Genomic DNA, 25,816 nt, shown 5'->3' on the forward strand with positions numbered 1-25,816 from the left:
AGCTAAATGCTAAATGGATGGATGTGATTGTGATGTTGCTGCTGCTAGCAGCTCTAGCTCGTCTGGCAAAGCAGAGAATCACCAAACTGAGCATCGCTGGCTGCATCTGAACCAGCTGTTCAGTATGAAAGACGAGACAAAGACTGGGACAGCTTAGCTAACACTGCTAACGTGCTAGATGTGTATAATGTATTTGGGTAAATAATTAACATATAAAACATTTAAAAAGTAACACAAATGTACTTTTACTCAAGTACTTTGAGTGCTTTCAAATAGGCTACTTTTTTTTACTCTTACTTGAGTAATATCCTGGATTAGTACTTTTACTTGTACTTGAGTTAATTTTCACTAAAGTAACAATACTTGTACTTGAGTAGGATTTGTCAGTACTCTTTCCACCTCTGCCTTTAAATAACCGTATTGCGCCTCTGAATTTGGATTTGCTGTTTGGCTTTAGTGCCTCTACCTGAAACACATGACAGCCACATGCATTGGTGTCACATTACACAATGTGGACTACCGGTACATATTTTGCTAGGTAAGAATGCAAGAAATGCCCCTTGCCCTTTGTATTGTTGCGTGCGTTGCTTGTTCAGAATGTATGAAAGGACTACTCAATCAATCAATCAATCAATCAATCAATCAATCAATCAATCAATCAATCAATCAGTTTAATACATGTCCCAGAAGGGCACTTTGGTTCCCATCAGGCAGTAGTGGATATTACAACATCATTACTAATTTGAGAGTAGTAATAAAGGCACACTTCAGAATTGTAATACATTATTACTAGTTTGAAAAAGTAATAAAGGCGCACTTCAATATTATACAATACATATACAATTGTTGCAATATGTACAGATTCCAAAAGACCATCTGCTGCCCTCAGCCGGGTCGCCGCGTGCGCAGCGCCACCTCTTAACTCTCCAAGGAAAAACTCAGCACACGATTGACTGATTGCTGTCATGAACGACCAATTCCAGGTGCCATATCAATGACATCGTAAAGCCCCTTCAAACGTACAAGCCGGTTCCTGCTGGGTGGCGAGGTGCAGGAGTCAGGACCACGATCCAAACGGACCTTGAGACAGCCCCGTTAGGCTTACCGGAAGCATGAGTCTCCCTTTGATTCGATCCCTCTCTCCTTACCTCACTGGCATCTCTGGCAGATGCTGCTGCCGTCTGGAGTACACTAACCTTTCCCTGGGCCTGGCGAGGTGAGACCCTGAAATGACCGTTGAAATTGCACCATAATCAAACACAGCCAAAAACAACAAGAAAATGTCTGCCACATGCCTGAAAGCCTTCTGTTTGTGTTTGAGCGAGTGGAAGGGGATTATTGACAAGATTGGATGAGTGGTGTGTGGACAGAGGGGCTGAGCGGCAGTGACTCTTATTGCTGCTGTCTGTGATCAGACCTGTCAGAGCCACTCAGCTGTCTGTCTCCCTGCTGTTTGACAAGCGTTTGATGCAGTGCAGGCCTTAGAGAGGATCAGGCCCTTCCTGAACGCTCGCTGCCCCTCTCACCCCCCGTGCAACAGGAGCTCCGCTAGCACATCAAACACATCTCCCCCCCCCCCCCCCCCCCTTTCTTCCACTCAACTCTGTGAAGTAGTGGACTATTTTGATCAAAAAATACATGCAGTCTGTTAAGCCTTTGAGTGCAGCATCGTCAGAGGAGATTGAGCAACAGCGCCTTTCGAGAGTTAGCGCAACAATCAAAGACAAACACGGCGAGAGCCGGCGAGGCTTGATTCCCTCATCGTGGGGCCGTAGCGCGGGGATTTAGCGGAGTGATCCGGATGGCCCCGGCCTCTGTTTTACTGTCTAAGCCCGTCTGACTTAGCTTGGCTCCCTGCTCGTTAGGCTCTGGGCCTGTTTTGGGACAGTTGGGCACTGTGTCCAGACATGAGAGGGATTTCCTCCTGGACTTTCCCAGTAGAGAGAGCAGGGATGAAAGGACTTGTAGAGAAATGAGATATAAAGAGTGAATCATCCTGGACAATTTCCTCCTACAGTATATCCCCCCCCCCCCAGGGTCCCACAGAGACCAGGGGGATGTAGACCAGGTGGAATTACACACAGGGTCAAACACGTCAACACACACACACACACACACACACACACACACACACACACACACACACACACACACATTACACATTGTATTATACGCATGCACACTGGACATGGAGACTGTGTGGCTGACACCTGGTCGCCTCATGGTGTCCCTCCTGTGTCAGTCATACAGTGCTTAATATAGCCTTGATGTAATGACGAGACACTGTTTACACAGACTTAACATTGCTGTGTGTGTTCACATGCCATACGTTCACTACATGCTTACACTACATGGGTTACAGGCAGATATTGCCAGACTCAGTGTATGTTAGTCACAGTGTAGACAAACTGTTTATGTGCTGGCAGAGAGCTTCCAAGCAGCAGCAGCGGGGATACTTGCAGAAACCTTCTCCCCCTCTTCTCTCCTCCTCCTCCTTATAGCCCCACGGGGGGTCCAGAAAGCCTCCTAGGTCTCTGCACACCTTATGTGTTAACAACCATTTTATTCCTCTCCATAAAGTGGGGTGGGGTGCTGTAATGTAGTGGGGTTGTTCCAACAGGGCTACAGGCAGGTACATCCCCGAGCCAGGGCACCTCTGTTGGGGGTTGACCCCCCTACTAGCGGGCCAGACTTAGACCCAGGCCACGTCAACACCGCCGGCAGTCCCTGGAAATGCAGATTCACCTCCCTGAATGAAAAACAAATGTTCCATGCAAGAGCTTGTTTAATAGCAGTGTAAAGAGGTCACCTCCTTTGCAGGACGTGCTTTTTTCTGTCTTGATCCATTCTCAGTATGAAGGTGCTTTTAACAGTGCACAGTTCATCCTGGTGAGGTGCTGTTTTATGCAGTGAGAGGAAGATTAGTGAGGTCCTCACTAAAAGTACACTTCTTTAACTGTACTGCCAAGTCCTTTTTTATTAGCTTTTTCTGCGTAATGGCATTTCTATTCCTTTATACTGGATCGATGGCGAGCCAGTATAAAGCAACGGAAACGCTGAGGATAGTTCTATCAGAACAGCTTGTCAAAAGTGGTTTTAATCAAGAGCATTCTCATAGACAATTTACATCTGTTATATGAAAGCTCAGGTTTTACAAATATTGATAGACACAAAAGGGGAAAGAAATAAGATAATTAAAGGAGTATACATAAATTCAACATATAACAAAACAAATAGAATAACCACCCCACCCCCAACCCACAGCTGCAGAGGATAGTATCAAACGCATGCCTTGGTGAATTGATTTCAGTGAGTGTATCAGTCCTTTTTTTGGTCTGAGGTTTCAATATAAAACTTGGTGAAATGATTTCAGTCGGTACTTTTTGAACATTTTCAGCACATTTTAACAATACCCGTGATAATACTGATAACCGTGATACTGTTGGTCACTATAATCGTGATGTGAAATTTTCATTAGCGTTTCATCTCTACTACTCACACATCTATCTCACTAGGGAAGCGAGTAAAATAGGTTCCAGATCCATCAAATTCTGCTTTGCCTCTCAACCAAAACCTCTCTAAGTGCAAGGTGTCTGTTAGTTTGCTATGCCAAAGTTTGAAAGTTGGGGCCTCTTTCTTCTTCCTAAACAATATAATGAGTTTGTTTGCTGTGATAAGACCATAGGACAGGAAGCTTTGTTGGGCTCTCTGCAGTGTCCCTGACATTTCAGACACTTCTCAAATTATTAGAATTGGGTGAGGTTCCAAATGAGACTCGAGCGATAGCTCGGCTTTAGAGATAGCCCTAAAAACCTCTGACCAGAAAGCACTGTTGGGGGCAGGGCCGGTTCCAGAACAAGATGACTAGGGGTGCATCCTAGGTAGGAAGGGTAGCAAGAATATTTCAAGTGTTTCAAGTGCTTTACTGAAATATTTGGACCATATAATGATAATACAATTATCTCAACCTTAAAAGGTTACATATAGGTGCCAAAAAGCCATAAAATCACATCAAAGAACAAAGAAAAACAACTATAATTCAAGTTTAAACAGTAAGTGTGCAGCTGTAGCATTTTTTTTTTTTTTTTTTTTTTTTTTTTACTTTTCAACTGAGCATGCAGACAATTAAAATAAGGGTGCAATGCATGCTTTTGCACCCCCGTAGAACCGGGCCTGATTGGGGCTAACTCATTACAAAATATATTACATGTAATATATTACTTTTAGCAGTAACTCAGTAATGTAATTACCAATAGGATTTCAGTAATATTATACCAGTTACTTTGTCAAGTAAAAAAGAATGAACTCAATTTGTAACTTGTGTTACATAAGTTACAAATTGAGTTCATTCTTTTTTTTATCAAAGCATATATTTTAGTAGATACAATCATTTCCTAATCAAATTGTGTGTTTGTATGCAAAAAAAGCCCACTATAGATGACAATAACAAAGGAAAAGGCTAACATTTAGAATTCTGGACACTTTACACTGACTTCAAGACACTTGAAATGATCTTTCGGGATGGTTCCGGGGCGGTGATGTCATTCTCCTACTGCTGTTATTTTGGTTAAAGTAATGCAAAACTAGTGTAATAAGTAATAAGTTACTCTCCACAGACAGTAATATTGTAAAGTAACTTATTACTTTCAAATGAAAGTAATTAGTAATATGTAGTATATTACATTTTGAAAGTAACTTGCACAACACTGCCAGAAAGTATGTCGTCTAGGTCTAGGACAAAGAGCATTGCTGTGCAGCAGTGTGGCATCCGCTATATGTCAAGAAATATTCTGTCTATCAGAAGAGCTTGAAAACAGCTTAACGAAGATTGGACAGAACAAATATGTTTGAGCCGGATCTCGTGTCTGTTGAGAATGATGAATTCATCAGCTCAATGCAATACACTTATCTGAAAGGGAGATGAACAACTATCATAAATCTGTAGGACACTCCCCTGGTTTATATCACGGCATGTGGGAAGATTATGATGGATCAAAGCCTTTTATTACCTCCGCCAAGGAGGTTGTGTTTTCGGTGGTTTGTTTATCTGTTTGCCTGTCAGCAGGATTATGAAAAAAACTGGACAGATTTTCATGAAACTTGATGGAATGGTGTAGCATGGGCCAAGGCAGAACCCATTAAACTTTGGAGTGGATCCGGATCCGACTCACGAACAAGCCTCACGAACAAGCAATTGGCCTTGGCAGAGGTCTGCGCTCTGAGTGCCCATCTAGTTCAGATCTAATTTTGATATAGAAGACATGAAAATGAAAGTAGAGTGCTGTGGCCCATCTCTGCTTGAGTAAAGCCAAACACCGTTGACATCTGTTGTAACTTCCCAGCTAGAAAGAGGAATTTGCTACATGTATATCCCCCTGCTCCGTCCTTCATCACTGGCCCCCGTGGTCCCACTTTGCACCACTCCCTCATATGCTCGAGCTATCTTCAGCTCACTAACACCACCCCCCCTTCCATCCCTCCATATGCGCACAACAAATACAAAAACAAACAGACCCACACCAGTGGCAAGCACTCAGAAAGTTTGTTGCGGGCCCCCCTTTGATAAGTGCCGGGCTTTATATTTTGCTCATCAGAAATGAAACACAACATTAAGCCATTCATTAAAGTCAACTAAGGCTAATTATCCCTCATTTAGCCAAGTGCCCGTGGGGCAGGAGAGCCCCATATATTTAAGGCCAGATGTGTCGGTGAGTCAGTCGGGAGATAGCAGACCGCAGATGAGGCTGCTCAGCTCTCTCTGGGTCCTGTGGTTTCCAGGCGCATCAGACACAGCGGCCACTCGTCATGCCTGTTCACTGCCTAGCTGCTGACATTACCTCCATGACACCATCAGCTGGGTGAAGCCATTGCAGTAGAATAAGGATCCAATTAAAGAAAGAAAAAAGTTGTTCGGGGTCTGTGTTATACTGAAGTGAAAAGTTTAGTGCAATATTTCAAATTCTTGATAGGTGGGGGTCAAGACAACCGTCCCTATCATTGACTGTATATTATTGTGTCCCTATTGACAGATAAGAAGCAAATGCAGCCATTGTTTTTTGGAAGTGCAACCCAGTTTAGTCAGGGATCAGTTATTCAACTGAATTCAATTGAAAACAACAAAAATGGCAGGAGATATCTATCAATATTAGGAATTAAAAGGAATTCCTTTTAATTTCATTAAAGATACTAGGAAGGCAGAAATCTGTGTTCCATTCAAGGCGTAAGTTGGAAATTCATGGCTAGTAGATTGTACTTACAACCTTTGTGCGTTTCAGTTCCAGCTTGGAAAAACCACGTAAGAAACAACACCTGTGAGATTTTCCTTTCTTGCAACTTAAAAAACTGTTCCCCATGCAGCAGCTAATGATATTTCAATGATGTTGGCGATGTTAGGTAGCTAGTTAGCACAGAGCATTAGAGCAACTGTAAGCGCTTTAGGCCTACTTCAAATTTAAATGTTTAGTCATTTGGCACATAGGTGTGGATTTAATGTCATGCAATGCTCAAACTTAAGTGTATTTTGAGGATTATTAACTGTGTGCCAACTGCAAGCTTGGAAACCTCGGGGCTTGGAAATCTGGACCGAGTTTCCTTCTTGAAATTCCAACTACCAAAAGGCTTGTTCTGTTGTATTTTTTTCTAGAAGGAAGGAGGAATTCCCGACTTTCCAACATCTCTGGAACAAAATCTAGGTACATGGGCGTGAGAGTGTAGCTCAGCTCAGTGTAGATAGGATGGTGCTGAGATGGCAGAACTTACTGTTGAGCCTTCCAGACGTGTCATTGGACTCATTTAACATGCGTGATGGATTGGAGGTTCCTACTGGACAACCCTGATGACATGCTCGCTCTCGCCCACCTCTTTGCCTCTGACATCCAAGCTCAGCCAAACAGCATCAGGGAGCAGGTAACATCCCATCATGTGTATTGTTAAATAGAGTGTACTACAGTCCTCATCCCTCCTGGACAGTTTGTGGGTGCTGCTTGGTGTGACCGACCTTCTCCAGAGGGGAAAAAACACGCTGTCCGCACTGACCATCGGGCAAATTAATCACTGTGTCAGTCATGCATGTTTTGCCGCGACTTTTCCGCTTAGAGACGTTAATCTCCGAGGCGGGTTTTCGCTTTTACTTATTGTCAGTGAAACGAAGCTTCAAAGAGCGGAGCGGAGCTTCAAAGAGCGGAGCGGTGAGCTAACCTGCTTTTTTAATCTCCGTGCAGATCCTCCGCCGGGCCATAGATGAGAAAATAATGACCAACCTAATCCCAACATTAGCTTTTTAAATGGGAATGCATATGTTTTAAATCATTCTGGCCAAGCGGCTCTGTGATAGTAAGCAGAGCATGGGGAAAAGAGAGAGAGAGAGAGAATGAAAGAGAGTCAATGAAAGAGTATGATCTGCAGTAACCTTGTTAGGGCTAAGTGACGCTGTGCAGAGAGCCTCTTGTCAGTTGGTTTGGCAGGATGAGCTTCTTATAAAAGATCGTCCGCCCTGTCAAGTGGCTGATTCCCGCCCCTACATCTGATGCTCATATCTCTATCCCCCTACATCTGATGCTCCTCTATCCCCCCTACATCTGATGCTCCTCTATCCCCCCTACATCTGATGCACATATCTCTATCCCCCATACATCTGATGCACATATCTCTATCCCCCTACATCTGATGCTCCTCTATCCCCCCTACATCTGATGCACATATCTCTATCCCCCTACATCTGATGCACATATCTCTATCCCCCTACATCTGATGCACATATCTCTATCCCCCTACATCTGATGCACATATCTCTATCCCCCCTACATCTGATGCACATATGATGCACATATCTCTATCCCCCTACATCTGATGCTCCTCTATCCCCCCTACATCTGATGCTCCTCTATCCCCCCTACATCTGATGCACATATCTCTATCCCCCATACATCTGATGCACATATCTCTATCCCCCTACATCTGATGCTCCTCTATCCCCCCTACATCTGATGCACATATCTCTATCCCCCTACATCTGATGCACATATCTCTATCCCCCTACATCTGATGCACATATCTCTATCCCCCCTACATCTGATGCACATATCTCTATCCCCCCTACATCTGATGCACATATCTCTATCCCCCTACATCTGATGCACATATCTCTATCCCCCTACATCTGATGCACATATCTCTATCCCCCTACATCTGATGCACATATCTCTATCCCCCTACATCTGATGCTCCTCTATCCCCCCTACATCTGATGCACATATCTCTATCCCCCTACATCTGATGCACATAATCTCCCCCCCCATACATCTGATGCTCATATCTCTATCCCCCTACATCTGATGCTCATATCTCTATCCCCCTACATCTGATGCACATATCTCTACCCCCCTACATCTGATGCACATATCTCTATCCCCCTACATCCGATGCACATATCTCTACCCCCCTACATCTGATGCACATATCTCTATCCCCAATAGTTTTCTTCTCACATTTGTAGCACTTTCACTCTCTCTGGGTGTCACAAATCTCTGCCACTTCCAGTGACTGTACACCCAACTAAACTAGTTATCTGTCTTTATTCTCAAAATAGTTTACAAAGAAAACACAAAATTTAGTTTATCCACCATTTTAGGCAGACATAATTCTTCATCATGTAAATTCCTATTATATCATATAGGCCTAATATGGTAAGCAGTATCAAACTGTTCAGTGACAGGAGCACAAATTATGATGGCCATTAACTGGAGGGCTATAGTTTTTCATCCTATTTATTCATGTCTACATTATTTTTGTACAATTAATTTTCTGGTCTAACTTGTCTCAACAAAAAAAAATATTGTGAGAAACATCAAGTTCATGAAATTAAAATGGCGAATGAACCTAAAACATGTTCATGTGCATAAGCCCTATTAAAAGTTGGAGTAATGCAGGTTAATTTTATAATATTATGTTAACGTGACTTACACTTGTATGAACTACAGGTCACCTTAGGTCATGCCGCTGTTTCCCACCTATAAAGCAAATGAGAACTAATTGAGCAGCAGTAAAGGGCAGTGTCAGAGCATGTATCCTTTTCCCAGACAGAGGAGTTGTCAGTGTGTGAGTAAGGGCTGGCCACAGATCCCTTCCCCTTCACAGCATTATAAATGTATGTGTGAGGAGGCCCTTAATGGCTGCTAATCCAATTTCTGCCACTGAAATCAAATCTCACTGGCGCCAGTAGTTCTCTCCTTCCCTCACAAATAATGGCCTCCGCTTTGGCCTGTTTATGAAAAAGATGAGCCGCCAAAAATCCCAGCTTCACCTTACTAAGTCTGCGCGAATCCTCTTCGAGATTGTTGTGATTTTTTCCCCCCACGTCCTATGAAAGTTATTAATTGACACTCTGAGGTTAGCAGCGTCTAGTGGAGGGATGTAGTAACAGGAGAGTGGAGGAGAGGTTTTCAGCAGCATCGGAGCCCATTTACCGTACGTCTTAAAGGAGAATTTCGGTTTTTTTTAACCTGGACCCATCTCCTGGCAATAATTATGATTTGGCCACTCAGCCAGCGATGTCCGCGGCGTTTCTGGCCGTCCTAGCATTGTTTTGAGATCAATAGCGTCCAAGTCAGTTGTAAAATGGAGCTGATTTGGGGCCAAGTGTGAGCCTGTCTTTCCTGCATCTAAATAGCTATTTTTATTCCCGTTTTCGCCACATGTGGTAATAATGTGATCCCTCAACATCCACCAGAGTGATATTTCGCCCCAGGCCATTTCCTGGACTTTCACAGGGATCAAATTACCTCAAACGTGATCTCGGTCACCAAGTCTCGTGAAGTCCCGCGATACTTTCCTGCCGGCTGGCCAACTACAGGTACACGCTTTGCGGTGGTGGTTTTAGCGTAACCTATGTGGGGTTTGGCATAACCTTCGTTATTTCGAATCCCACATAGGTTACGCCAAACCCCACATAGGTTACGCTAAAACCACCACCGCAAAGCGTGTACCTGTAGTTGGCCAGCTGGCAGGAAAGTATCGCGGGACTTCACGAGACTTGGTGACCGAGATCACGTTTGAGGTAATTTGATCCCTGTGAAAGTCCAGGAAATGGCCTGGGGCGAAATATCACTCTGGTGGATGTTGAGGGATCACATTATTACCATATGTGGCGAAAACGGGAATAAAAATAGCTATTTAGATGCAGGAAAGACAGGCTCACACTTGGCCCCAAATCAGCTGCATTTTACAACTGACTTGGACGCTATTGATCTCAAAACAACGCTAGGACGGCCAGAAACGCCGTGGACATCGCTGGGTGAGTGGCCAAATCATAATTAATACCAGGAGATGGGTCCAGGTTCAAAAAAACCGAAATTCTCCTTTAATGCCTTCTCGAGGTCAGCCATCGATTTTTCCTCAAACCGCGAGCAATGAGATAAGATTAGGCCTTGGATTCCTGCACTGCCGCCGGGGCCGTGAGTGGATGAAGTCACTTGGCCTGTGCCGGCTGCCGGTGCACTGCTCGTTTGATCAGGTCATGGCCTCTGTGATTGTAGGTTTACGTAGACGCAGCCCGGGCCAAACACAAATCATCTTTCTTTTTTTGCGGCTTTAATTTCCTCATGAAGTTTAAGTTCCTCCGGTGACAAAGAAGTAAATATAAGCCCAGTGTTGGAAAAATATGACACTGTTGCATAGTGCAGACTCTCGCTCATGTAAGAGAATCGCATTCTCCTCAGTTTGGTCTCCTTTTCCAAAGCAAAGATATTAGGTTTGAGACAGATGAAGGCAGCTTAGACTTTGGCCTCCTTCCCCTGCCTGGATATGGATTTGACTGATTGTCTTTCAGTGCATCAGTTAGACAAGTAGTCATAATGGAATTCCACAAGGAGATATTATATTGGAGCACTAGTCTAATAATATATGTCTAATAGCGCTTAACTCTTAGTTGGATCTTAGTCTTCTCAATATTGCTGAGGGCTTCAAATATCATGAGAGCATCCGTGTGGGACAGACAGAGAGGGATAGAGAGAGAAATAGAATGGTGGGGAGGGAGGGAAAAAAAGGAGATCGCTGATGCTGGTGGATCCCCATCGCTTTTGAGAGGTTATGACGGGACTCTCACCCCAGTGCATGCAGGGAAGTTTCATATTGATTTTCCCGCTGTTTGGCCAGATTGTAAGATTGTAAGTGTCACTAGAAGACATTTCTCAAATACCCATTATAGTACATGCATAGATGCGCATGTATACCACACACACACACACACACACACACGCACACGCACACAAACACAAACACACACACACACACACACACACACACACACACACACACACACACACACACACACACACACACACACATACATAGATATAGCTATAGATATAAAGGAATGTCACAAAGGTCATTTTTGACAGCAGGAAACAGTAACTATCCCACAACAGTTTCTGGTTCTGATTCAGAAGTACAAAACATTTTGGTTTGCCAGTGAGATTTCTTTTTGTTTGTTTGTTTAATTTACTTTCACTGCAAAGTGAGACATGAAAAGTCAAGCAGATGAAGATTGTATCTATGAAGGAAAACTAAACATTGGCAAAATGATGGCTTGCTATAGTGATGCTAACTGCGGCCAAAGCAGAAAGTAAAGTATAGAAAAAGGCTTACAACTTTGCGATAAAAGCCATTCTCCCTCTTTGATTGAAGTCTCACTGTGCCAGTTGCTACATTAGAAAAAAGAAAATGATGTGAAACTTGCCTGTGCCTTCCAAGACAAAATTATCTTTACATGCTCCAAGATTTATGAATTTGTTCTTGGTTTTGAAAGCAATTTAGATGACTTAATCATTTCTTTCCAGGCAAATTAAACTGTTTCCTCTGTGAACCCTGGTAATCAGCTTAAGTGATTACATCGGTCATAAATATGAGATGATGAAAGCTTAGTATTCAGAGTGCATTGTGCCCTAAGGAAAGGCCAAATGGGAGTTCTTGTTAGATATGATAGGCCATCTCAGTAGCATTGTATCAGATGCTGGGGGAAGGGGTTTATGTGGGTATTGGTTGCCCTCTAGCTGTCAGCATTGAGAACTTGGGTTATGAAATATAGTCTGAAATAGTTGTGGAGGAGAGTTTATTGAGTGCCATCAGTTCATGGTTTTGAGGAGCTTGAGCAGAGCCTTAAAACACATAATGGTAGCATGAACTATAGGAGTCATGTGGGAAGGAATCAGTTGCAACTCCTAAATTGGTGGCCAGTAGAAGCCAGAGCTTGTCATCTGCTATTAAACATGGTGCAGAAGATCATAAATGGGAGAGCCAATGAGTATCTTCCAAATTATTTTCTGAGGGTGGATGAGGTACAAGTCCATGATGGATATGGTTTCGTTCCTGTCTACTGGAGCGATCCAGAATATCTTGGTGGAATTAAAGAGAGATGACTGGAGAACATCAGGGAGCGGCTTATCAAGTATAGTTGGTTCCTGCTGTAGGAGACATCCATGAATTGTCTGTGAATAATATTGTTAGTAATTTGACTTGTATGCTGTCTCGACACCTGTCATCAACTTGATACAGCTGAGGGAACCATAAGGAGAGTCATGGAAATATGGTTTCCTGTTCTCCTTGACAAGAACGAAAGAACGAAAGATAGAAGATCATTCATCAGGGTTTAGCCTAACGCTCAGGTCAAAATTTGGATTCAGTGTGAATGTAAAGCTGCTGAACTTGTTTCTTTACTGTATTGTAAAGGTGAGGGTTAGGGCATAACCTTTGTAGTGTGTGTGTGTGTGCGTGCATGTGTGCGTGCGTGCGTGCGTGCGTGCGTGCGTGCGTTCGCGCGTGCGTTGCGTTGCGTTGTAAGTGGTGTTAGAGTGAGTAAAGCAGTTTTGGATTACAGATCTCCTGCCCAGTCCTGAACTAGCCAGGAAAAGTACTTTTTAACTTAACTCTCACATATTTATTTGTGCTTCACGCAATTGCCGTAAATGCAGACTTTTTCAGTTTAAATGTAGCCTTGCAAGGAATGGCCCACGAGGGCTTTGCCTGCTACAGAGGGAGTTTAATACTAGAGCATGCACTTTATTGCCGTCAAATGTAATTAGTCTTGAGTTGATTGCACTGAAGGTCATGTTTATGAAGCACATAGCAACACTGTTTTGAATGAAAATTACCTCTTTAAAGAGCAATTACGAAAAAAGAGAAAAAAAAACTATAGGCCAAATGCCTTTGAGCTTCAGGTCTGAAGTAACAGACATTATCATACTCTAAGTCACCCCAGACATCTAAAGAGACATCTACTAAACAAGCGTAAAAAAGGTCTGTTCTCTTCATATTTTTCAATGAAAGAGCATGAGAGATGTGAAAAGTCTTTACGAGAAAGCTGTTGATTTGGAGGCTGCAGTGCTATGGGGGGGTAGGGTAGGGGCGGGGGGTTAGAATAGGAGTTATGTGTAGGAAACATTATGGCCATGGCTTAGAGTGGCAGTGTGACCCAAAATAGCCAGATTGAATTAATTGCAGGAAATTGCTCTGAGATGGTTCTGATGTTTGCATGCATCTGTATTATTCATTGAGAAACCTTATTAGCAGAGCAATCTCTTGTTTTCTCATGCGTGTCGCCTTAACGTGGAGGAGATTTTGGGGAGAATGGGCAATGGGAGGGACTTGGCTTTTTTGTGGAGGTGCTTAAAGTGCCACCGCAATGCCAACAGTACATGTGAGAAGGCAATTAGAGATAATGCCACGTATGACACACTTTGACCTCTCTCTCCTGAGGAGAAATGGCTTGAACAAGTGCACTAATAAGACCCAGAGTCGGCCTGCGGAAGCCTGCGTTGGAGACTTGGGTTTTATGTGGCGTTTTTCTGTACTTTCCCCCTCAGAGAACCATAGTGTGGCTTGTTTCTTTGTGTTCTAGATCAGGATCCAGATAGCATCTCATCATCCAAGCCTTACTCCACTTTTCCCCCCATTAGATTTTCTTTCCCCTTAAATTCCCTCACACTCACTCTCCCTCGCACACATACATCTCACACACACACACACACACACACACACACACCTCGTTATCTTATTTGTGGCCTTTGGCAGCCAGCTTGTTGCCTTGTGGTTCGGTAGCCAGAGTTTTCTCTGTCACAGAGAGCCGTGGGTGCAGAGCCTCCACCGCACAAGCTTCCATGAGAGCAGGAAGTCACTTCCCAGCATGCCTTGCCTGCCCCAGTGAAACCTGGGATGCATTAACCTTGGGGGCTGGAGGACCTTTCCAGCTTGGAAAGAGAGTTATGCAACTTCCCAAATGTATCTCTGTGTTCCACAGCAGTGATAGTGGAAGTGTATGGAAATGAATAGATATTTGTTTAGAGTGGGAGGTTCAGTCTCAGTGTGTGAAGCAAACCAAACCCCAAGTATCCTCTATTATAGGTTACATTTTGGCCCCTTTTTTTGACGAATGTTACAGAACATATTACTCGAGACCGTTTATGAATCGTTCAGGATCCACAGATACTTGCAGTACCTGCACGATCCATCAAGGAGCTTGTATTTAAATGAAATCTCAACTTTTGTAAATCTTTGGCTTGTTATTCCATCGTCTTTTTCACATTTTCCCAACACTCAGAACACTAAAAGCAAATATGTTCACTACCACACCACACAGTCACCAATATACTCCTTATAATGAGGCCAGATCAATGGGTCTGGGAATTTTCTATCAACACTAGTGCACAGTTTATCTACAAAAGCTGACTGTGGGTGGTTGCTGCTTCAAGTACTTGAGCACAATCGATGTACTGTAATAACCAATGACAATTTATTTCTCTGTCTTCTTCTGTCTTCATTCCTAGGGGGCTCAGGGAAGCACCGAACCAAAGAACCAAAGAAGAAGAACAACAAGCAGAGACTCCGGTTTCGGGCCCAGAACCAGCACAGCGACCACTTGGCCTCTGTGCGCGCCAGCCAGTGAGGACTGAAAACTACCAACCACCCATGGAACAAAGAACCAACGCAAAGCTGCTAGCCGCTGCTCCACACCATGTGCCGACAAATGACCCCGCCATCACGCCCCCACCCAAATCCCCGACGCCCTGCCATCACACCCCCACCCAAACCCCCCCCCCCCCCCCCGCCCCCACCCCAGCACACAGCCATAACCCACACTCCCAGTCACTTACGTAACACCGCCTACATGTCTAACGTACGATATCGGCATCAACACACTAATCACACGCTCAGTGTCTCTGCCACCACCCCAGCCGCCATTCCCCCGGCATCCCGACGCAGTGACCAGCCAGTCGACTCAGCTCTGCCTCAGTCTGGCCCCCACGCCCTCCCCTCCTTCCCCCAACCCCCCGCCTTGCCTTGCTTTGTGGACCCTTACAGTTGACATTATTGAACTCGTTTCCCGTCATTAACAATGTCATTAGCCGCCCGGTTGGTGACGGAGGAAGACGGTGGGGGGGCGACCACAGACCGAGTATAGGCGAGAGAGAGAGCGCGAGACAGAGGGAGGTGGACATTGCTAGGAGAGAGGGAGCGGACGGGGCAACGGAGATCAAACGATGGAGGAGAGGAGAAAGAAACGAAGGGACGAACGAGCAAAAACAAGGAGGATGACGAGGCGAAGAAGAGATTCGGCGGAAGCAAACAATGCTGATGGACATGAAACTGACATCTTGAACTAAAGAGACTGTTTTTGTTGTTGTTGTTCCTGTATTTATGTCAAAGCTACCCTTACGTTCCCTCTAATGGAGATGGAGTGTTCCCATGTATGGCCTTTATGTTATGTACATTTTTGAGAGTAATGTTAAAAGAAATGACCGTGCATAGTTGCAAAGTATTTTATTCTCAGCACAAACTGTTTACGTTCAGACCGCTTTATGCTCTAACTGTATAGTGTGGATAAAAAAAGAAATTTAGTTGTTCGACTAGCATGGCAACAAACTCATGTGTACATAGTTTATCTAATTATGAAAGCTTATTACTGTATTTTCAGTATTGACTCGTTCACCGTTCTAAATGTTTTAGAGATAAAAAGGTTGTAATCCCAAGCTACAGATTAAAAAGATTAAAAACAAAATAATAAACATAGCCACCACATAGCTATTACATTTATATGGTATATATTTGATTTATTTATTAATTCTATTTTGTACTTTTGTGTTCAGTGGGAATTTTTGCCTCATACTGTTACTCTTATATGCTGAAATATTCTTTGAATTCCTTATACCAATACATATCTTTAACAAGTGGAAAAAGGTTTTTGTCTGATATGTCATATCAAGCAAAGTGTTGTATCACATTCATTTGACCTCATCTACTGATTTCGATGTTTCGAGGAAGACAAAAATCAAGCGAAAGTATGCTTTGTTTGACATATTCTAGGTTTAATAATCAGGATCCAGCAAATATATGGTCATAGGACTGCATATGTGTACATTGTGTTTTATTAAAATACATTTCATGTGACTGTACGATAAAGTCTTTCATTCTTGCCTATATGGGGCTACAATATAATGTGGCTGAAAATCCCTGCTGCCATTTCTCTGGTCTCACTTCGGTATACAATTATGTGATTTCAAAAACATTTGTGAAATCAATCATGTGGCGCGGCCTGCATGACACAAGTGCTGCCTCCAGCCAAACGATTGGACACGGTCGATCGGGCCTGAGCGGCATGACGGCACTGTTAAAGGGGCTTGTAATTCACTATGACGTGTCCTCGTTCATAGTATAAAAGCAACGCATGTCATTTGGTAGCTCATTCATTTCCAAACCCCATCGTGTAACGGCACTAACAACTGTTTTTGGCTGTGGCGCTTGTCTTTCATCACGCACACCCATTCATTCACCTCTTTATGTGCAGCGCGTCACACTTTTCATGCTCTTCGAAAAATCAAATAAATAGATATAAAAGTCTCCTCTTGGCTAAATCTGCCTGGTATATGTGCCAGAGTGGGGGAAAAAGTGAGTCACGGCCAATTGAGCTGGAGATCCATACTGTATAATCACAGTCTCTTAAAAAAAGGAGGGGGGGGGGGCAGATCTGCCAGACAGCTTATGGATACACAGTAGCAACATGAATCACAGTGTCACGTATAACATCCGGGGAGACACAGACCATAGTCTTCCTGCCCTTGCTAATCCTCTGAAGGCACACATGATATGTCCATAGTGTTACCCACTCTCTACTCCCTCCCTATTCATCCCCAGGGCCTACATGTAATACACGGCAAGTTGAACCGGTGCCCAAACATCTTCCACAGGTGTTTTAAGGAGGCACAGGGTATTTCACACAGTGGGGCCATTCATTTCCTCAGCACTTCGACCGAGTCACGTTTGGGCCTCTTCTCATTGTCATAAAATTGTCATATTCCTTTCAAATAATCCTTAACGCCGCATAGCCGGGTGAGGTGAATAAACCACGGGATGCAGCCAGTGAACCTATGCCAGTGAATGAAGCAAAGCACATGCAAAAAAATCACTGTTGCAGCGGGTGAAATAAAGAGTAGATGTAGCGAGTTGTTTTAAAAGACATCTGCTGCTGGTTACAAGTTAATGAACGATTCACAGATGTCATCCCCTGGGCCAGACTATCACTGCTCCAGACTGGGGGATTAAACCTAAAGGCTTAAGGAGAGGAACTGCACTGAAGTGGATTCATTAAGCAGAAGACCACCAGCACCACTAAAACACACATTACGCCGGCGTCTACAGTGGAAAACCAAAGGCGCGCCGAGAGAATCACTGCGGCACGCTTAGGGTGAATAGGTCTCTGCTTCCCCATCACCTTTCCCCTACGACCACTCCCAACCAGGGGCACAAGTGAGCAGTTTGCAGGGGGTACATGGAAAGATTGGGGATTACAAATTAAAGTCAGCTGACAATAGACCCTTCTCACGGGGGCCATTTTGTGCCGAAAAGGCAGGTTAAACACAGGTGCAAGCAAAACACTAATGAGGGTTTCCAACTTCCATGATTGGAATTTGGAAACCCTCATTAGTGTTCTGCTTGCACCTGTGTTTATTCTGCCTTTTCGACACAAAATGACCCCCGTGAAAAGGTCTATTCAATTAAGCCAGTCCATCTACAGCGGCAGCAGCAGGCCCGGCGCCACGAGGGGGCCTAAGGGGGCTTAGACCCCTCAGTTCAATTTTCGGTCCCCTCACTTGAAAAAAAAAAAAAAAAAAAAAAGAATAGAATAGAATTTAAAATAGAATATTTTAAAGAATAGTTAATCTATAAAGGCCAGTTAGGCAATGTTTGTACCTGACATGTTTAGGCTGCTGTTTCTGCAGTCTTCATCAAATTTGATCAGTTTAAGTTGATGTAGGCTACCCCCTGTAAACATAGCTCTGTTGTTTCAGAATTGGCAGGGAAGCGCTATTTGCTGTGCTTTGGTTGTCACAAGGTGTCAGAGATGTAGCCATTTATTAAATTTGAACCTATGAACCCTTGAACCTCTATTAATGCCTTAATCTGCTGCTGTGAAATAAATGTTTTATTTGATTTTGAATAGTAGTCTTTCTTGTGTTGTTATTGCACTTTTCAGAGGTTATTATGGTTAAAAAGTCCAGAAATAGGCATAGCGGGTATATAACCTATGTTTTACGATATAAAAATATCATAAAAAAAAAAAAAAAAAAAAAAAACAGCCCCCTCGCCAGTTATAACAGCCCCCTCAGTCATTTCATCCTGGCGCCGGCCCTGGGCAGCAGAGCACCAAACACCCAGGAAGTCTTGGTAAAACTGACCCCCCCCCCCACACACACACACACACACACACACATATGAAAGCAGAGCAGTCAGAATTCAAGTCAAGTCAACTAATGGCCCATCCTTTATCGCAAACAAACTGGGATGTGGCGGTTGAATGACGCCACATCCGTTTTGTTAGCGTTCCATTTGCAGAAACTGGAGCTGGGAAGTTCACTGTTGAATTGCGTCACATCCATTTAAACAAGTCAGCTCTTGGTCAGATCCAGTCGCTAGCCAGCTAGGCTAGCCATTGTTAGCAATAACAGTTGATAACATGGCATTTCATGACATTTTGCACATACAAACACTGCAGCAACATGTCCACACAGATAGAAGTTAGGCAGTGCTGTGTGTACAGCTGATTTAATGAGACACAAACCAGACAGAGGCGTTAATAAACAGTCTTTACTACGATTTTAACTACTGTTGTTGCGCGGAGCAGCCATCTTGGATTTTTGAGGTTGGAGCTGTTGAGGCTCCTACGAGTTTGGGAGAGCACTGGTGATGTCACCGTTGGAGCTCATGACCTTTGAACTACCAGATTACCATTTCCCAGTTATAATGGAATGCCCCACAAGCTCAAATGTCTCATTAAAGCTCCAGTGACTGATGAAGTTGAGTTGAACCTGCTACTGGGTGAGTCTAAATATAGTTTTTTTCACTCAAGTGTAAATGCCTGATTTTCATTTAATAATCAGTTGTAGTTATAGGCTAGGCTACTAGAAGTTTAATAGTTTAATATAATTATTTAGGAGAATAATTGACACACATGAGTGAGGGGGTAGACTAATATTGGCATGGCAAACAGCTAAGGAGTAGCCTACATAAGACAAAAAAGGTTGGTAACCTAACCAGGTGCTGCTCTATGACGGTGCCGCGTCTATGTGCCGAACCAGCTGAGCGAGGCAGCGTGGACCGGTCGGTGGACCGGCTGGAGCTAACCTCTCCCAGCCCCCACGCCTAAACGTAACCTCCCCACCCCCCATAAACCTAACCTCCCCCATACCCTAACCCTAACCTCTCCCACCCCCCACGCCTAAACCTAACCTCCCCCAGACCCTAAACCTAACCTCTCCCACCCCCCACACCCAAACCTATCCCCCAGACCCTAACCCTAAACCTAACCTCCCCCAGACCCTAAACCTAACCTCTCCCACCCCCCACACCTAACCCTAAACCTAACGTCGACGCTTGATGAGTTGGGAGTGAGAAATGTGTTGGGCTGTTGGCATAGCGGGTGGACCCCCGTTACAACACCCATCCAGTTATTTATCGTGCATTCATATGCTCATCGGATGATTCGATTTTCCGAGTTGGCCAGTCATTCTTCCGACGTGCGGCTGTTCATGTGCTTGTAGTGTCGGAATGATCGGAAATATGGAAACCATAGCAACCAGCACCAAAACAATAGAAACAGCGCCAAAATATGGCGCTACAAAGAAGATGTGTGGTCAGAGCGTTTAAAGAGAGCGTTGATAGCTGTTTCCAGTATTTGCGCGACAATGAAGAGTAAGGGAAACGGATCAGGTGAGGCATGAAATAGGATTAATTTCAAAATTATGCATGTTAATCATAAAACGTCCATATTTGCTTGTAGTAGGCTATGGTGTAATGTAGGCCTAGTGCTTGTGAGAGATGGGCATGCAGCAGTCTGCAACATTTGCCAAGTTGCATACCTATAGAGCAGACTTGTATCATGTTAATTGGGTTATAAGTGCTAAAATAGGGACACTATGCTGATATCATGGGACTGTCTTATAAAGACAAACAGATAGTGTGGACTTCTACAAACTAATTGTAGGTAGGGTACATCTGTCTCCCTTTGCACCATTGCACTCATCTCCTTTTTTTATTATTATTTTTTAGACACCGCCAGCACCGGCAGAGGGAGAGGGAATCGGCGGCAGAGGGCGAAAACGTGATCAACCTATCCAGCAGGTCCCTGTCTCCACAAGAAGCATCCATCCTCTCAAAAGGTTTATCCTTTATTCCCTCTGCTAAAGCTGATTCTTTTAGAACTAGGATTGAAATGTTTAAATTTTTGAGAAACATTAAACTACGTGCTTTCTTTGATAAGGGAGCCCCCCACTCACGTCCTTGTTTGAATCCTTCACAGACTGTTCCTATTTCCACGTCTGAACCAGGCCTGAGGGCTAAAAGTACTTTTGTTCCGCCTGCCCTGAACCCCTCCGTGGCCACCTTTTGCCGACTGGTTGAAGAGGATGTAGCTACAAAGGTACACTTGTACAAAAATAAAATGAGACTCTATTCTAATATAGAGTTGCAAGAAAAGAAAGCATTACGTGCACTTTCTACTGATTCGACTATTGTTATAAAACATGCCGACAAAGGGGGCGCTGTTGTCATCCAGACTAAAGAAGCGTACACAACAGAGATCTTGAGACAACTTGGTAATACAGATTTTTATACTCCCCTAATGGGTGACCCCACACTTAAATTTTTTCAGAATGTTGAGCATTTTCTTAGTACAGCCCTTGCTAATTCTCTTATCAGCCAAAACGAATTCAAATTCTTGTTACAGAAGCACCCTGTGCGACCTGTGTTCTATACTTTACCTAAAATCCATAAGAGCTGTGTTGAGCCAGTGCCTGGTAGGCCTATTGTGGCTGGCACACAATCTCTTACTGAGCCTATTTCTCAATATCTTGACAGACACATTAAAGTGTTGGTATCTGATCTTCCTTCTTATTTGAAAGACACCACTGACTTTTTGAATAGGTTAGGTGCTGTACAGCTCACTGATGATAATGTATTCTTATGTACCATGGATGTCAACAGTCTATACACTAATGTTCCTCATGTGGAGGGCTTACAAGCTCTAACACATTTTTTGAATAGAAGATCGACGCTTCAGCCCCCGACTGACTTTTTGGTTGATTTGTCAAGATTGATCCTTAATAGCAATTATTTTAAATTTGAGAATTCTTACTATCTTCAATGCCAGGGAGTTTCTATGGGTAGTCCATGTTCCCCTAATTATGCAAACCTCTTTATGGGAAAGTTTGAAGAAGACTTTGTATATAATAACAACCCCTTCTCCATTTTTTTGAAGTGTTGGTTCAGATATATTGATGATGTATTTTTTCTGTTTTCTGGGACACACTCTCAACTAGAGGAGTTCAATATTTATATTAATTCCAGACTACCATCTATTAAATTCTCTCTAGAATACAGTGAAGACACTGTCTCCTTCCTTGATGTTTCTGTAAACAAATCTGAACAACTACTGACAAAGGTGTATAGAAAACAGACAGACAGGAATAGTTTCTTGGACTACTCTAGCTATCATCCCCCCAGCCTCAAAAGAGGTTTGCCATACAGTCAACTTTTGAGGATTAGGAGGATTTGCAGTTCTGACCACATGTTTGAAGAGCAGGCTGCTGAACTATGTACAAGGTTCAGGGTAAAAGGTTTTAACAACACAATCCTTGAGAACAGCCTACAGAGAGTTAGGGGGTTGAAACGTGAGGACCTGTTGGTCCCGAAGTCCACCCCTGCCCGAGGGTCTAGAATAGTGTGTGCTGCTACTTTTTCACCTGCTTCTCAGGAAATAAAAAAATGTGTTTTAAGTCACTGGAATATCTTACAAAGTGACCCCCAAGTGGGCCATTTATTTGGCGAGCCTCCCTTGTTTGCTCAAAAACGGGCAAGAAATGTACGAGATATGATCGTTAGAGCTGACTGCTACACACGCCCCCCTGGCCCCTCCCATTTTTTGTCTGATGTACAGAATGGTAATTTTCCTTGCTTTAACTGTATTCAATGCAATGCTATGATCAGAGGAGAGACATTCTTCCATCCTCACTCTGGAAGAAAGTACTCAATTAAGAGTAGGATCTCGTGTAAAACTAAATTTGTTGTGTATCTATTGAAGTGTCCATGTGGGCTAGTATACATTGGAAAAACTATCAGAGAGTTGAAAACTCGCATTTCAGAACACAAGAGTAGCATTAGAAACAGAGATATAAAATCCTCTGTCGCCAGGCATTTTAATGAGTTTGGTCACGACGTGTGTTCCCTCAGGTTCCAGGGTATAGAACAGGTCAGTCCACTGAAGAGGGGGGGTGACAGAGACAAGGCCTTGTTACAAAGAGAGGCATTTTGGATACATACCTTACAGACAGAACACCCCAAGGGCTTGAATGAAGAACTTTTGCTAGGTTGTTTTCTTTAGGGGGTGCGTCGGGTGGATGTGCTGTGGGTTCACGCATGATGCTCTTGCACTGTAAGGCAGTGTGGGAGCGTCATGTGTGGACCTGCAGTATCTCTATCCGATGCATGCACTTATATGCATTTTATTATGTATTTTTCTAATTCTATTTTAAATATTTTCTTACTGATTTTTGTTATTCTAATATGTTGACTTTTCATCTGTGCTTATTTAACACAAGTGTGGCCATCCAGCCTCATTCTTCTCGTCTGCAAAACATTATTGCATTCCTGCTGTGTAATATATACAGACTTATATACAAGTATACTGTTTAAAATTGTACCTTTATCTCTTTTTTGATATTCTCTGATGTTTTTGATATTATATTCATTGTTATTTTATGTTGTGAGATATTTCCTAGTACTTGATAATGTAATTGATTGTATTTCCGGTTTGACACTATTTATGCGTCATGTCCGTCTTCTGTCAGCACAATGCTGAGGAAGGCTCCACGCCGAAACGTACATTGTCTTGCTTGAAGGTAAATAAAACAACCAAAAGGAATTATTTTGAGTGCTGGTTTTTTGCCCCTCTCTTATTATTTTTTGAGCCGTGCACCGTAACTTTTTGAAACTTTTGAGAGTGCTCACCAGTCGTGACTTCTAGTCACTGACTATTTGGACAATTATTATTTTTTAGGAACGCAGTCGCCCTCTATCTGAATATCATATCAGTGATTAAGAGTGGCACTGAATGGGAATTGATCATGGAGATGGACGACATCACATTCTGACGACACCTGCATGTCCAAAGCCCAGTTTGATTTATTCGCCCAGAAAATCCAAGAGAAAGGCATGAGTGATGTGCATCGCTGTGGAGGACCCGACAAAAATACCTATGCTGAAGAAAACTGTGATGTTCCTCTGGTATCTGGCCAACCAAAACTCCTTCAGGGAGCTAGCTCTCTGACAAATTTGACGTCTCCCAAGGTGCTGCCCACAATGTCATCATGGAGGTCCTGGATCTAACCTGTCTCCTCCTCATTTATCACCTGGCCAACTGATTGTGAGAAGCAGACCAACGCAGCGGTCTTCAGCAGAGTATGTGGCATTGATGGCATTGTCGGCGCCATTGATGGTTGCCACATTAAAATCCAGAGGCCACCTATCAGGGGTGGGGACTATCTCAACAGAAAGTCCTTCTATTCAATACTGCTGCAAGGTATTGGTAATGACCAGGGGAAGTTCATGAAAGTAGAGGAGGTAACCACTGCGCTCAGACAGGTGCGTAGTCCAATGTAGAAATGTCACAGGTAAATGAAAAAATAGGGACCGCACTCGAGGAATATCGTTTTAATTTTCTTTAGCAACAGAATAGTTGAAACAGACAGGTCTTAACTAGGCTGTGACTGACAACATGACAGGTGGGCACAATCAGTAATTAGCACAGTTGATAGGTAGACTTTATGTCACACATGACCATGAATGCGTAATGGCTATGGTGTTGATACGATTATATCCTGGATAAATGTTTAAATGTTGTTTTATAATATGTAGGCTATATATATTTGCATAATAAGCAGAATGAAATCACAACATTATTAATTCAACAACAGAATGCTGCCTTGTTACCACAAAGATATATTCCAGTGTTCAATGGTAATCCCCTGGAATATGAAACATTTATTAAAGCATTTGAACACTATTGAAAGGAAAACGGACAACAGCCAGGACTGTCTATACCTCCTGGAACAGTTCACTACAGGACAACCTAAGGCGCTTGTGAAAAGTTGCCAATACCTGAGTCCAAATCAAGGTTACCAAAGGGCCAAATCACTGTTAAAGAAACATTTTGGCAATGAAAGTAAAATAGCTACAGGCTACATGGAAAAGGCTTATGCTTGGCCTACAATTAAGCCGGAAGATGTAAATGGTTTGCAGTCTTATGCTTTCTTTTTGAGAGAATGCTGTACTGCTTTGGAGGATATAACCAGTATGGATGAAATGAACACCACATCCAACATGCGGCAAATAATGATGAAGCTGCCATACAGGCTTCGAGAACGGTGGAGAGCTACAGCCTGTGAGCTACATGAACATAGAGGCTACAAAGTAACATTTCCAGACTTGGTTCATTTAATTGAAAAACAGGTACACATATTGTCAGATCCTCTGTTTGGAGATATTCAGGACTCAAGAGTTGATCTGGGCAAAATAAATGTAAATCTTAAAAGTCAAAAGTATAAAGGAAGCAGTTTGCTACTGTAGCAGCTGTTAATACTGCAGTGGAACCAGCACAACTGCAAGGAAGTAGTGTTGCACCAGACAATTCCAATGAACTCTGTTTATGCTGTCAAGGAGCACACCCACTGGGGGAGTGCAGCAAATTAAAGAAGAAGATGCACAAGGAGAAGATTACCTTTCTAAAGGAGAAAGGAGCCTGCTTTGGTTGTTTTGAAGGTAGGACACATGAGCAAAGACTGTAAAGGGTGGCTCGTTTGCAATGTGTGCAATTCAAAACACCCAAGCATTCTTCATATTCAGTTTAAAGAAAAGGAAAGCAAAACAGTTCAACAGGAAGCGCCGGTGAGCAGTGCTCTTATAACTATGAAACCATGTGGTCATACAGGGGCCGGAGAAGAGGATAACAGTGTCCTTTCTATTGTGCCTGTACAGGTGAAGTCACAAAAGGGTGATAACCCAGGAAGTACAGCTACTTTTTGTACAGATAATTTGTTGAAGCGGTTGAACTTGACAGGAACCCAGAAGGAGATATTACTTTGCACAATGGGACAAACCAAAGTTGTGACATGCAATGCATTTAAAGGTTTGGAAATATGCAAGCTTGACGGTGATCAATTTCTTCACCTCCCAGAAGTAATAACACAACAACAGACGATGCCTGTGTCTAAGGGCAACG

The 25,816-nt window shown here is 43.3% G+C and overlaps 1 protein-coding gene across 1 annotated transcript in view; it reads left to right on the forward strand.

The window, feature by feature from the left end:
• The window catches only part of rspo2 (R-spondin 2), a gene marked incomplete at its 3' end in the record, with an annotated part of 101,212 nt that extends 86,277 nt beyond the window's left edge, over window positions 1-14,935 (forward strand). The window contains exon 6 of the mRNA XM_083648950.1: window positions 14,817-14,935. Within this exon, the coding sequence (XP_083505076.1) occupies window positions 14,817-14,935 (119 nt within the window). The remainder of the gene's footprint in view (window positions 1-14,816) is intronic.
• Between the last annotated feature and the right edge of the window lie 10,881 nt (window positions 14,936-25,816).

This window comes from Poromitra crassiceps, assembly GCF_964638095.1.
Source record: "Poromitra crassiceps genome assembly, chromosome: 1".
Taxonomy (NCBI): domain Eukaryota; kingdom Metazoa; phylum Chordata; class Actinopteri; order Beryciformes; family Melamphaidae; genus Poromitra; species Poromitra crassiceps.